At 46.6% G+C, this 12,625-nt stretch overlaps 1 protein-coding gene across 2 annotated transcripts in view; it reads right to left on the reverse strand.

Moving 5' to 3' along the window:
- Positions 1 to 12,625, reverse strand: part of KIAA1671 (KIAA1671 ortholog) — a 357,819-nt gene that overhangs the window by 3,276 nt on the left and 341,918 nt on the right. For both annotated transcript variants that reach the window (XM_030220129.1, XM_030220128.1), the window contains exon 10: positions 9,970 to 10,109. In XM_030220129.1, the coding sequence (XP_030075989.1) occupies positions 9,970 to 10,109 (140 nt within the window). The remainder of the gene's footprint in view (positions 1 to 9,969; positions 10,110 to 12,625) is intronic.

A 12,625-nucleotide genomic window follows, 5' to 3' on the forward strand; every position in this document is an offset into this window, starting at 1 on the left:
AGTTAATCACCAAAAGCTGTTCACGCTGTACATCTAAGTTTGTTAGAAACCAGTATTCTCCCCTCTTCCAAAATTTTTGCTTTTTAATTTAAAAGAATGTTTAGTCTGCACTGGGCAAGGAAAGTTATGTGCTTATTATAAATACCCAATTTGTATAGACTGCATTAAAATTCCTTTGGGCGCAGGGCAGGATTAAGGCACATGCCTAGGGCCCAAATATTTAGAAGGGACCCTTTCATATGCTAATTCAATGGCTCTCAAGGCACATGTTTGATACAGTAAGTCAGCAGCTGCCAGAAAGAGGAGGGTGAGGAAGGAAACAAAGAGGCAGATGCAGCAACCAAACGTAAAAAAATCTAAATCGTTAAAGTCCCTAACGATTTTAAAATAACGAAACATGCACCAAAAAAAAAAGTCACACATGCTGAGATCGGTAGTGAAACGTACAATGTATCAAAGAATCACAATACACATCGTTAATCGGCCCCCAAATCATGCGCAGAGCAGCCAAGCGTTATGTTAGCTGCTCTGCGCATGCCACAAACAGTCAAAACACAGTCAAATCGCAAGCACATGGCTCCCAAATAAAAACAAAAATAAAAAAAAAGGGTCGGGAGGGGGCAAGGGCGCTCATCAGGAGCGTCCTGTACAGACGGCCTTGCCCCCCCCCCCCCGCTGCTCCCCACTTTCCGCCGCTCCCCCCACCCCGAAAAAGCAAAATTCTAGCAGCCCCTGCCCCCTCCCCACTTCCCGCCGCTCCCCCCACCCCGAAAAAGCAAACTTCTAGAAGCCCCTGCCCCCCTCCCTTCCTCACTACTCTGTCACCTCAGCTCCGCCTCCCGACATCCTCCGTCCGCGCCCCGCCCCCTTTTGGGGTCGTCGCCGCCATTCCCCTCCTCCATCGGGCCCCCCTTCCTCTTACCGGGCCCGTGCAGCGCCTCTCTCCTCTGTCCGAAGGCGCTGCACGGGCAAGAAGAACGTAGGTTACTGACGTCAGACAGGGGCGGGCCCAGGAGGAGAAAGACGCCCATCGCGAAGGCAGGCATCAGCTGATTCAGCGTTCTTCTGGGGGGCCCGATGGAGGAGGGGAATGGCGGCGACGACCCCAAAAGGGGGCGGGGCGCGGACGGAGGATGTCGGGAGGCGGAGCTGAGGTGACAGAGTAGTGAGGAAGGGAGGGGGGCAGGGGCTTCTAGAAGTTTGCTTTTTCGGGGTGGGGGGAGCGGCGGAAAGTGGGGGGGGGGGGCAAGGCCGTCCGTACAGGACGCTCCTGATGAGCGCCCTTGCCCCCTCCCGATCCTTTTTTTATTTTTATTTTTTTATGTGTTTTCTGAGGTCCTTTGGACCAATCACAGCGCTTTTAGCTCTGCTAATGCGCTGGGATTGGCTCAAAGTTTGTTTATTTTTTCACTTAACACTTTTTCCTGCCACGGAGCTGTCCTAACGAGAGGTCCAGACCTCTCGTTAGTTTTCCTGCCTTTTTCCTGCGTAAAGGCAATCGGAAAAGGTTAGTGCATGTCGTTTCAATGGGGTTTTCACACTAATTGCTCATCTCCATTCCGTTTTCGTTAGCTGCTACTGTCGTCGGAAAATAGGCTTAAGTGCATGGAAAGGATAGGAAATTCTTCCCTGAGGGCTCATTTAACGATGAAAAACGTTTAGTGCATCTACCTCAAAGTCAGCAACTGCCAGAAAGAGGAGGGTGAGGAAGGAAACAATGCCACCAATGCCCACTGACCTCCAGTCAGCAAGGGAGTTAGTGAGTAGCAGGGGTTACCTGCCACTTCCTTTTCTGCCAGTTTTCCTCTGCAGTCAGAACCCATTTGTTAAGTGCAGTGGCGTACCAAGGGGAGGGGGGGGGGCGGTCTGCCCCGGGTGCACGCCGCTGGGGGGGGGGGGGGTGCCGCAGCGTGCACCTGTCTGCTCCCAGTTCGCTACGCTCGCTAAATTCTCTCGTTCGCTGCAGCTCCCTCCTTCTGCCCCGGAACAGGTTACTTCCTGTTCCGGGGCAGAGGGAGGGAGCTGCAGCGAATGAGAGAATTTACCGAGCGTAGCGAACTGGGAGCAGACAGGCGCGCGCTGCAGCACCCCCCCCCCCCAGCGGCGTGCACCCAGGGGGGGGTGTCATTTCGCGGGGGGGGGGGGGGGGTGCATCGGCGATCCGCCCCGGGTGCCATCAAGGGTAGGAACGCCACTGGTTAAGTGTTTTAAAATACATTTATATTACTATGGGGGAAGGCCCCGACATACTTGTTTAACTAGGGCCCACAAAAAGGTTTATGTTGCCCTGTTTGGGTGCTCTGTTTCAGAAAGAAAAAAAAAATATGCTTCACGGCCAGGTCCTGTTTCTATACATTGCTATGTGGGGGTACTGTGAGCTGCAAGAACTGTAATGCCTATGGTGGTGGCATTATACAATTTGCACTATAGCTCAGAATACACAATGCTGGAAACCGGCGAAGGGAATGTGCCACAGCAATGTTGACACAGGGGAATGGAAGTGCAAGAGCAGCAGCTATATGCAGAAAACAGAGAACGCACTGGCTACAGATGCAGCAGGAGAATATGAGGAAGACAAAGATGGCTCAAAAATACCATAGACTGGCAACCTGCTGATAATACAAGATGTGATGGCCTATGTGACATTCTTGCCAGTTAACAGTACATGCCTTAAAAACTGCTGCTGGTTCACTGTTACTATGTGTCCCCTAGCGGACAGTAACCTAAGGCCTTTTTACTAAGCCTACGCGAACCCAACATGTGCCAATTCGGAACTACCGCCCGGCTACTGTGTGGCCTGGGTAGTAATTTCATTTTTTATGCACGTCCACTACATGCAATGGAAAATATATTTTATTTTCCGGTGTGCGCCGCTAATTGGGCGGTAATCAACATTGTACATGCGCTGATGATTACTGCCCGGTTAATGCATGAGACCTTACCACTAAGTGAATGGGTGGTGGTAAGGTCTGAGGCCCAAAATGGATGCGTGCCAATTTTCATTTTGACGCACGTCCATATTCGCCCCCCCCCAAAGGCTTTTTTTTACAGGTGCGCAGAAGAATGGATCTGCGCGCGTCTAAAACAGAGCAATTTTTCAGCGCACCTTAGTAAAAGGACTCATAAATCCGCAATCAAACCAAAATACTCTTCAGGTTTAGATCACAGCTCCAAGGGGCTCTCAAGGTCATTGCTAAAGGGTGACACCTAGTGGCCAGATGCAAGGCCCATGTTTGCACAGTTCTAGATGGATTCATGGTGATTGAACCTAGTTCAGGACCATTGATGCAATGACAACAGATGCAGGCACTAGCTGAAAATGGTCGTATTAAATTCTGGCAAACAAAAAAAGCAAACGCTGGGCCTTTAGGATTGAGAAAAATGTAGTCCTTTAATACGACAAAGACCCGACATGGGCCGTGTTTCGGCGTACAACCGCCTGCATCAGGGGTCAATAAACTCCTATTGGTCAACTTGCGAACTATGGCACAAGAGGTGAGTAAAACAATCGGGGTAGAACTCCCGTTGTGTGAACAGCTCGTCTGTATTCGCAAAGATGCCTCCAATACTGAAAACCGCCAAGCCTGGTTGTACTTGTATGCTGTTTTCCCTCTCTTTTGTGACCATATTAAATTCTGGGCCATGTCTGGACACCGGCACTGAATATCAGGGCATACGCAGCTAGACAAAACTTAGCCGGTTAAGTGCAAGATTCAGCACTTAACTGGCTAAGATTAACATTACATTATTACTTATATCCTGCTAGTTACCCCAAATAGAGTTCACTGCGGATAACAGGTTTAAAAAAAAAGGGGGGGGCAGGCACACCATGCAAGCTAACACACACTGTCAAATATATAAACAATACATACAGAGAATCTACAAACCATTTTAAAAGAGTAAAAATTTCTTTAAAAGGAATGTTTTTAAAGCTTTTTGGAAGACAGACAAAGACAGGACTGACTTTTATGTGGTCCTATTTATACGGTTATCTTAGTTGGTTTAGTGTTGAATATTAACACTTAACCGGCTAAGTGGCAACTCCGCCACCAGAACACCCACAAATGAATGCTGATTTCGACTTAGGTGCTAACCAGGAATGTCAGCCTCAGACAAGTGACAAACAGGTAGGAAACTTTCATGGTCGTTTAAATCATTTTGAATATCAACCGTAATGCTTTTAAGTTAAAAAGAGAGGCACTTTTTTTTTTTGTTTAACATTTTGCTCACACCTTTTTCAGTAGTAGTTTAAGGTGAATTACATTCAGGTACACTGGGTATTTCTCTGTCCCTGGAAGGCTCACAATGCAAGTTTGTACCTGAGGCAACGGAGGGTTAAATGACTAAGACAGGGCTTCCAAAATCTGTCTTGGAGATCCCACAGCCATTTGGGTTTTCGGGATATCCACAATGAATATGCATGAGAAAAGTCTGTACGCACTCAAACCCATTATATTCACGTGTGATTCAGTTGATGGATACTCTGTTCTACACTGTCGAACTAGACTTTCCTACAGCCCTAAAAATAAACTACCTGTTTAACAGGAGTTCAAGAATGAGTTGAGAACAACAAATTGTGCCTGGAAACTCAAGTAAAACTGAGTTCCTGTGGGTCCCTAACATAAGCAGTCCCATAATTGATATAAAAATCCCTTTGGGGAGCAAGAGACTTCTCCTTAAATCACATATCAGGAACCTCAGGTGCAGCTAGACTCAAAACTTAGGCTGATCCCCCAAATCCAAGCAACCTTCAGAAGCTGGATCTGGATTTGCATCTGCGACAACTACGCTCTCTCTGTACATCGGGAAGGCAAGTCTTGTTAGTGGTTCAAATCATAACAACACACTATTTGCTGGACTGACTACAAAGGGTTTTTGTACCAGTTCCAATTGATCCAGAATGCCACAGTGCAACAAATGTCATGATCGTATCACATCGTTTATGCGAAAACTTCACTAGCTACCAGTAACAATTTAAAACTCAGTCGGGTCAATATTCAAAGCGATTTAACAGGCCAGAAATGGTTCCTGGTTGGTTAAATTGCCTGCCACTCATTTTCAGCGGCACTTAACCAGTTAGTGCTGCTTAAAATGTCCAGTTTGCACCTGAAAACCAGCTATTTTGGGGAGCGCTTAGGGGGTGGACTTGGTACTTGGCTAGTTAATTGCCAATATTCAGCACTTAACTGGCCAGAATAACCGCATAAACAGGACCACGTAAAAGTCAGTCCTATCTTAATGCAGTGCCCCATAGCTAGTTAATTGCTGAATATCGCATTTAACTGGCTAAACGTTAGTTGGCTCTACAAACCCGGAAAGCCTAGCATTGAATTTCCAGGCATAATTCTGGTGGCAGTCAGCAAGACGCTGAGCACCGTTGGCTGAATATCGGGCCCAATGTCTGATCCTCAAGATCCTTAAAGGAAATGGGTCAGAGTACTTGAACAGGATCTCCATCTACACATCCAAAGTCGCTAAGGCCATCATAAGGAGTATCCCTAAACACACCCTCTCCAAAGGAAATCACTTGATCTGACACCCATCAATAAACCTTCTCTGGAGTACCCCTTCACACTCTGGAATGTATTCCTTGGAAGGCTTTACTTAACCAAAGACATTAGATTGTAAGCTCTTTGAGCAGGGACTGTCTTTCTTCTATGTTTGTGCAGCGCTGCGTACGCCTTGTAGCGCTATAGAAGTGATAAATAGTAGTAATAGTAGTCTCTTGTAACCAGAGCTAATATTGTGATGTCATAATGCCTCAGTCCACCAATAAGAGCCAACCTCATCAGTGATGTCACAATGGCTTGATTGTCCTATACTTGGCTCACTTTTATTACATAGCTCTTTGAGCAGGGACTGTCTTTCTTCTATGTTTGTGCAGCGCTGCATACGCCTTGTAGCGCTATAGAAATGCTAAATAGTAGTAGAAAATACAACTAACTAGCTAGTCACACACAAAAGGACCAACACTGGTTGCACATACTGTACCAGGACTTGCTCATCCATTCCTACTCTGAGATCATTTTCCTTCACCTTTTCTGCCTTCAAATGCGATTTTTCTTAGTCATCTTTATTTTCTATCTACGTGGGGTGGGATGATGACAGCCAGGCCACCAAATCTCCAGCCCCCAAAGCTGCATCATCTCTAGCTTAAACATCCAGATGGTAATGTCATGTAAAAAAAAATGTTAAAGTCATCCAATTAGCCACTTTACAAATATCAATATGTGAGATCAAATAATGCTCTACCCAAGATGTAGACCGACTTCTAGCAGAGTGAATTTTCAAAACCTCTGAAATCAGATGACCTTTCAACAAGTATGCAGAACATAATCACCTCTTTAATCCAACAAACTAGGGTTGCTTTAGAAGCTGCTTCTCCTTTATGAAATCCCCAAACAAGACATGTTCTGACTTTCTGATATTTTCCGTGCATTGACATCAATCTGAAATACACTCCCACATCTAAACAGTAAGGTGACAAGATTCCTTGTTGTATTTAGTATCCCGAAAAACTGGTAACGAGATAGATCAGTTAAGGTGAAAAGGAAGAAGCCACGTTCACAAGGAACAGCCTGAGGGTGACTTTTTCACTGCTGATAACCAAGAAAGACTCTAGACATAAGGCCTAGAGCTCTGAAATCCTGTGTGCTGAACAGATAGCAACCAGAAATACTGCCTTAAGAGCAACATCTTTCAAGGTAGCTGACCGGCAAAGAACTGAAGTGTTTAAAAGGTACATCGGAATGAAGGGGCAAAGATATGCCAGATCACCTTGGGGGGGGGGGGGGGTTCTCATACCCACCCACTTTGGGCTATTCCACTGCTTATATTAATTGTTAAAAATGGAAATTTTGACATGTAGTTATGCTTTCCCTTGGTGTGAGTTTCCTTTATTTAAAAATGCAAACATTCTATTTCTTTTGAATTATTTTTAGTATATTTTGGAATACAGTACAGTGTGCTATAAAATTTATTTGAAGATCATGATAAACCGATGTGATTTTAAGATGGTCAAATCTTTTGAAAAAGGAGCAGGTGTTTTGCCTCCTGTTAACTAAAATACATTCATTCTCAATCACATATCCAGTACCCAAGGCACTTAAGTGTGGTGTTGCTATCAAAGATAAGCTGCAGTTTGGGCTGACAGGCTGAGTGGAGGCGTGTGACAAGAGGTGTGAAATGAAAATTTCAACCCCCCCCCCCCCCCCCCCCCCCCAATTCTGGGCAGCCTGTTAAGGTGTTAGGCCTCCAAGCACATCACTGAACAACACTGCAGTTTCAAATTACTCCTCAAAGCATTAGAACTAATTTCTGAAATAAAAGTGGGAGCAGAAACTATACTGTAGCTAAATATTTTCTACAGTGAAGGTAAAGAGTGCGATGTGACAAAGCTGTTAGTGAGAGACACTCTATATTTCTTACAAGGGAGATGATCAAAGGTAAATGCGGGGCCTAGAGGCCACTAGTGCCACACTAGTGCCCGCATTTACCTGCGCAGAATTATCAGACGGCTCTAGCATGACAAACAATGAGCGTGTGCCAGGGAATACCACAGAGATCATTTAAATTGTCCTGGCAAACATTTGGAGGAGTGGCCTAGTGGTTAGGGTGGTGGACTTTGGTCCTGGGGAACTGAGGAACTGAGTTCGATTCCCACTTCAGGCACAGGCAGCTCCTTGTGACTCTGGGCAAGTCACTTAACCCTCCATTGCCCCAGGTACAAATAAGTACCTGTATATAATATGTAAGCCGTGTTGAGCCTGCCATGAGTGGGAAAGCGCTGGGTACAAATGTAACAAAAAAATAAAATAAAATAAAATTACATTGAAATTAGCTCACTGGTATTCCCCCCTCATGATCAGAGAACTATGCTCTCGATTAGAGGCACTTCTACAGCCTTAACCCTACGCCAGCTTGGAGCTGGCATTAGAGTTAAAGGGAGAGCCTCCCAACTGCTCTGACAAGGCAGCCCAGGTTGTCAGTGTTAGCTCCGGTGGTCCACTGGACCCCCGGATCCCCCCCACAACTGTAAGGCCCCAGGGGTCTGGTGGAGCACTGGACTATGCACAAAAAAAGTCAGCCTGGTGGTCCAGTGGGACCCCTGTCCTCACTCCCCCCCCTCTTACTGGGCCTAGTGTGACCCACGACAGGGGGCCTTGACTTGCCCACCCCACTGAAATGTTTTCCATGGTGGTCTAGTGGTGGAGGGAACCCTCAAACCCTCACCTGTACCTTTCATGGTGGAGGAGGGACTACCACTCCCTTCTCCTCGTCAGCCACATCATGGGTGGGAATTTCTCCCTTATATGGAAGTTAAACCCCACTCCATGCATCCCATGATGCACCAGGCACGGCACCGCAATACTGAGGTGGCGCTCGAAGATCAGGAGAAAGAGCTAGTCCCTCCTCCTCCAAAGTCAATGGTATGGGAGGAGGGAATGGGTTGGAGCGATTCCCTCCACCAACAGGCCATTAGGGAAAACATTTAGTGGGGGGGGGGGGGGGGGGAGAACAAGCCGGGCCCCCCTGTCGTGGGTCACACTGGATCTACAATGGGGGCAGGGGGGAAGTGAGGATAGGGATCCCACCAGGTTGATTTTTTTGGGAAGGGGGGGGATCCAGGGGTCTACTGGAACCCCAGGGTCTTACCAATAGGGGTCTGGGGGTCCAGTGGCCCACCAGGGCTGTGTCAACCCATGCTGATACTGACAGCCCCGTGTCCTGGGCATGCATTCAAAAGTTCAGCTTTTGAACACATAGGTCAAGCACCATCCGCCCGCTTTGCTCCCTCATAATGAAACTTAATAGCGCCGAGTTCTGATCATTGGGGCAATGGATCTGTGATCTACAGATTTTACCGCCACCAGTAGCTACAGGTTCTCCACCCAGCTCTCAGGATATCCACAATGAATGTGCATGAAATTGCATCACTACTGCCATTATATGCAAATCCATCTTATACATATTCATTGTGGGTACCCTAAAAACTTGAGTGGCTGGGTGTGTCCCAAGGACCGGGCTGAGAGCTACTGATGGGATATGGTTGTTTTTAGCTTATGTCCTTTACTTTCAGAAGCCTTGATGAAAAATAAAAATGCAATATGTTAGTATTTTTGTGTATTAATTTGGTAAAATTAATAGCTATGGGGTCTGCTGAGCCATCCAGGCTGTGATTTCAGACATTTAGGAGCCAGAAATATATTTTCACTAAACAAATAGTTAAGCTCTGAAACCTATGCCAGAGGATGTGGTAAAAGCAGTTGATGAATCTGGGTTTATATATAAAAAAAGAAAAAAAAAAAAAGATTATAGTTTAGACAAGTTCCTGGAGGAAAAGTGCATAATCTGCTATTAAGGTAGACACGGTAAAAGCCACTACAGGAAAGTCTCGATTATTCAACTTAATCAGGACCGACAGGTTGTTGGATAACCGAAAAGTCAGATAATCCAAGACCCAATGCATCCGGCCGACAGCCACATTCAAACTCTTCCGCTACCTACCCACCCACTCCAGAACAGCAGCTGCCTCTCTAATATTGGACCCCCTCCCCCCCAACTGCCTCCCCCTGCCACCAGAAAGAGTAGCAATATTCCATACTGCCAACCTTAGAGATAACTACAGAAGAGTGCCAATTAACTGACCTTCAGTTATCTGACACTCTGGATTAACTGGTCTGTTCACCAGGCTCCACCCACTTCTCCTCCCCCAACCCCCTGCAAATTTCCTCTTTTCCCACTCACCCCCGAACACCAGCTTCCTCCCTCCGTCTTGGCAGTCTTGCAAGATACTGGGCTAGATTTTTTTTTCCTATTTACTCCAATTGTTCAGTAACGGTATAGCTCATTCCAGGATTAGTACAGAAATGGCACAAGCGTTTACATGACGGCATTCACACCAGTGGTTGGGGAAATGTCTGTCAGAGTTGAGGACACATACACATATGGACTAGTCTGATATCTCACCCATTCTCTTCTGTTGGAGAAGGCAGTGGTCTACCTCCAAGAACACCTTGCTGGAGAGGTGACTTCGGGGACTTCAGCAGCTTGGCGGAACCCGGGGCATCAGAGGTGCTGTCAGACTCTTGTTTTTTCCGAAGCTGTGCCTAGCATGTGAAAGAAGAATAAAAATCCAGCAGTAACTTCTTTAACTTTGGTGCTTGGATTTTTTCAGTACTGTTGCTTCTTAACCATGACAATTTACATACATAAAATAAGGCACCAACTGTATATTTTAACTATTACCTACTGTACCTAAGGGCCAACAAGCTGCTTGCGATGCATCTATTTCTAATATTTTTAGAGAGGATGCTATAGGCAGAGGGGAAAGGAAGGGGTTTTTGGATTTAGCTCATGCCTTTTCAGAAGTAGCTGAAAGGTATTTCCTTGGCCCTGAAGGGGTTACATTCTGTTGGCACCTAAGGCAATGGAGGTTTAAATGACTTGCCCAAGACCACAAGAAGCAGAGGTGGGATTTGAACCCTGACCTTCATGAGTCTCAGTCCACTGATCTAACTATTAGGCTACTCCTCCACTTATCTTATACGGATTTAATTATGAACACCACAACAAGCTTGAAAGTAATGGACGGTGGAGTGCAGGGCTTGTGGTGACCCGAGTCAACTTTTGATTTGGCAGTATCCCCCTCATCCCAACGTCAGTGCTCCTTCCCCCAAATCAGCTCCCTTCTAGACAGCCAGTTCACTTGCATAATCCTGACTCCCCCCTCTCCCCCCCCCCCCCCCGAGTTTCCAGGGGTAGCGGGGCCAGGATTGATCCCCTCTCACTCCTGCCCTGGCGGCTCTCTTATTAAAAATGGAGCCACTAAGATGTTCAAGCTGCCATATAAGAGAAAAATGCCCATATATGGCAGCTTGAACCCCCTAGAGGTAAAAGTACTACTAGGGGTCAGTGACAGCATTTTGAAGAAGGCTCCAGAACATCAGTACACCTACTGGGAAAACAAAACAAGCTGGATTACTAAGGGCTGCTTTTACTAAGCTGTGAGAAAAATGTGGCCTTAGAATGCCTTTACGAGCGTCTGTCCCACGTGCAAAGGCCATTTTTAGTACAGGTGGAAAGTGGCTTATTTTCCATTTTATGAGTTAATGGCTATGTGTTAATGTTGGCATTAGCGCACAGCCATTAACAAAAATTAGCATGTGAGCACTTACCCACACCTATTTCGTAAGCAGTATAGGCTCACATGCTAATCGTGCTCTAACCAGTTGGCATGTGTAATGTAGCTGCACTGATTAGCGCAGAAACGTCCACTCAGTGACCCCCCCCCCCCCCCCAGTCATGCCCTCTGTGCAGAAAAATCATTATTTTTTAGTGAAATTACTGTAGGACACCTGAGAACATCCCGCAATAAGCCTGTGCTATTGCTTATCGCAATGTAGTATAAGGAGCCCCACACAGAATCTCCATGTTAACAGTTCACTTAGACCATAGAGCCTCAGAGTACAGAATAAGTGACCACAAATTAAAAATAGAAATATATAAACTGAACCCCCAAGAAACCACACTCTGCATGCAGTACAACATCAGAGAAATAGGAGAGGCTGCCCTGAAAATGAAAAGGACAGATCAAGTATGCATATGTTATCATATATGTGACCAGCTTTGGGAAAAGGTAACTAAAGTAGCAGATCCAAAATGTTGAGAATGGCCAATTTTTTAATGTCATGGGTCCATAAGTAGTTTGAAAATTTTACATTTCTCATGCCCAGCATCTCCTCTCCATCATCATATGTCCCCCATATCCAGTTATCTTCCTTCTAGCTCCCTATACCCTCCCTTATGTTCAGAACCACCTATCTCCCAATTCACTCCTTCCATGTCTCCACCATAAGAACTCTCTCTCCTCATATCCAGCATTTGTATATCCCATCTCTCCCCATGTACAGTTTTTCCTCATTTTCTTCTCCGATGTTCAAATCTTCTCTCCATCTCCCTAAAACATGTCCCTATACAACCCCACCCTTGGATCCAGAATCTGTACTCTATGTACCTTTGACTCTAACCACCTCCCCCATGTACAACATCTCCCTTCAGTCTCTCAATGCCCCCTAACCCCCCCCCCCCCCCAAGTCCAGCATCTTCTGTCCCTCCCTACCTCCAACTCCAAGTCTAACATCTCTCCCACTCTCTTCCCTCCTTCCCAATGCCCAGCATCTCTCTCCCTCACCTGTGTCTCCCAGGTATCTCCCCCCTCAACCCCTGCCCCTCCACTTGTGGTTCAGCAGCTCCCTCCCTTTCAGCCCCCCCCCCCCAGTCTACCTTTCCCCTCTAGAGGTGGCCAGCAACAGCAGTGACTCACATAAACAGCCAGCAGCTGGCACCGGAGTCTTCCGTATGCCATGTCCTACCCCCTCTCATGTAAATTCCTAATTTGAACAAAGGCTGAACGTTGCAGAGGAAAGACTCAGGGACTGGCATCATCTCTGCTGGCTACCGCTACAGGCTACCTCTAGAGAGAGAAGACAAATTTAAAGGTAGACCGAGAGGCGGGGAGTGGGAGTTGACACAGAGGGAGACATACCCAACCCAGGCAGAGGGAGAGGAGTGAGAGATAGCTGCTGGATGCATGAAGGGTGGTAGATGTTGGCCAGAGCACGAG

The sequence above is a fragment of the Microcaecilia unicolor genome, chromosome 11 (genome assembly GCF_901765095.1).
Source record: "Microcaecilia unicolor chromosome 11, aMicUni1.1, whole genome shotgun sequence".
Classification (NCBI taxonomy): Eukaryota; Metazoa; Chordata; class Amphibia; order Gymnophiona; family Siphonopidae; genus Microcaecilia; species Microcaecilia unicolor.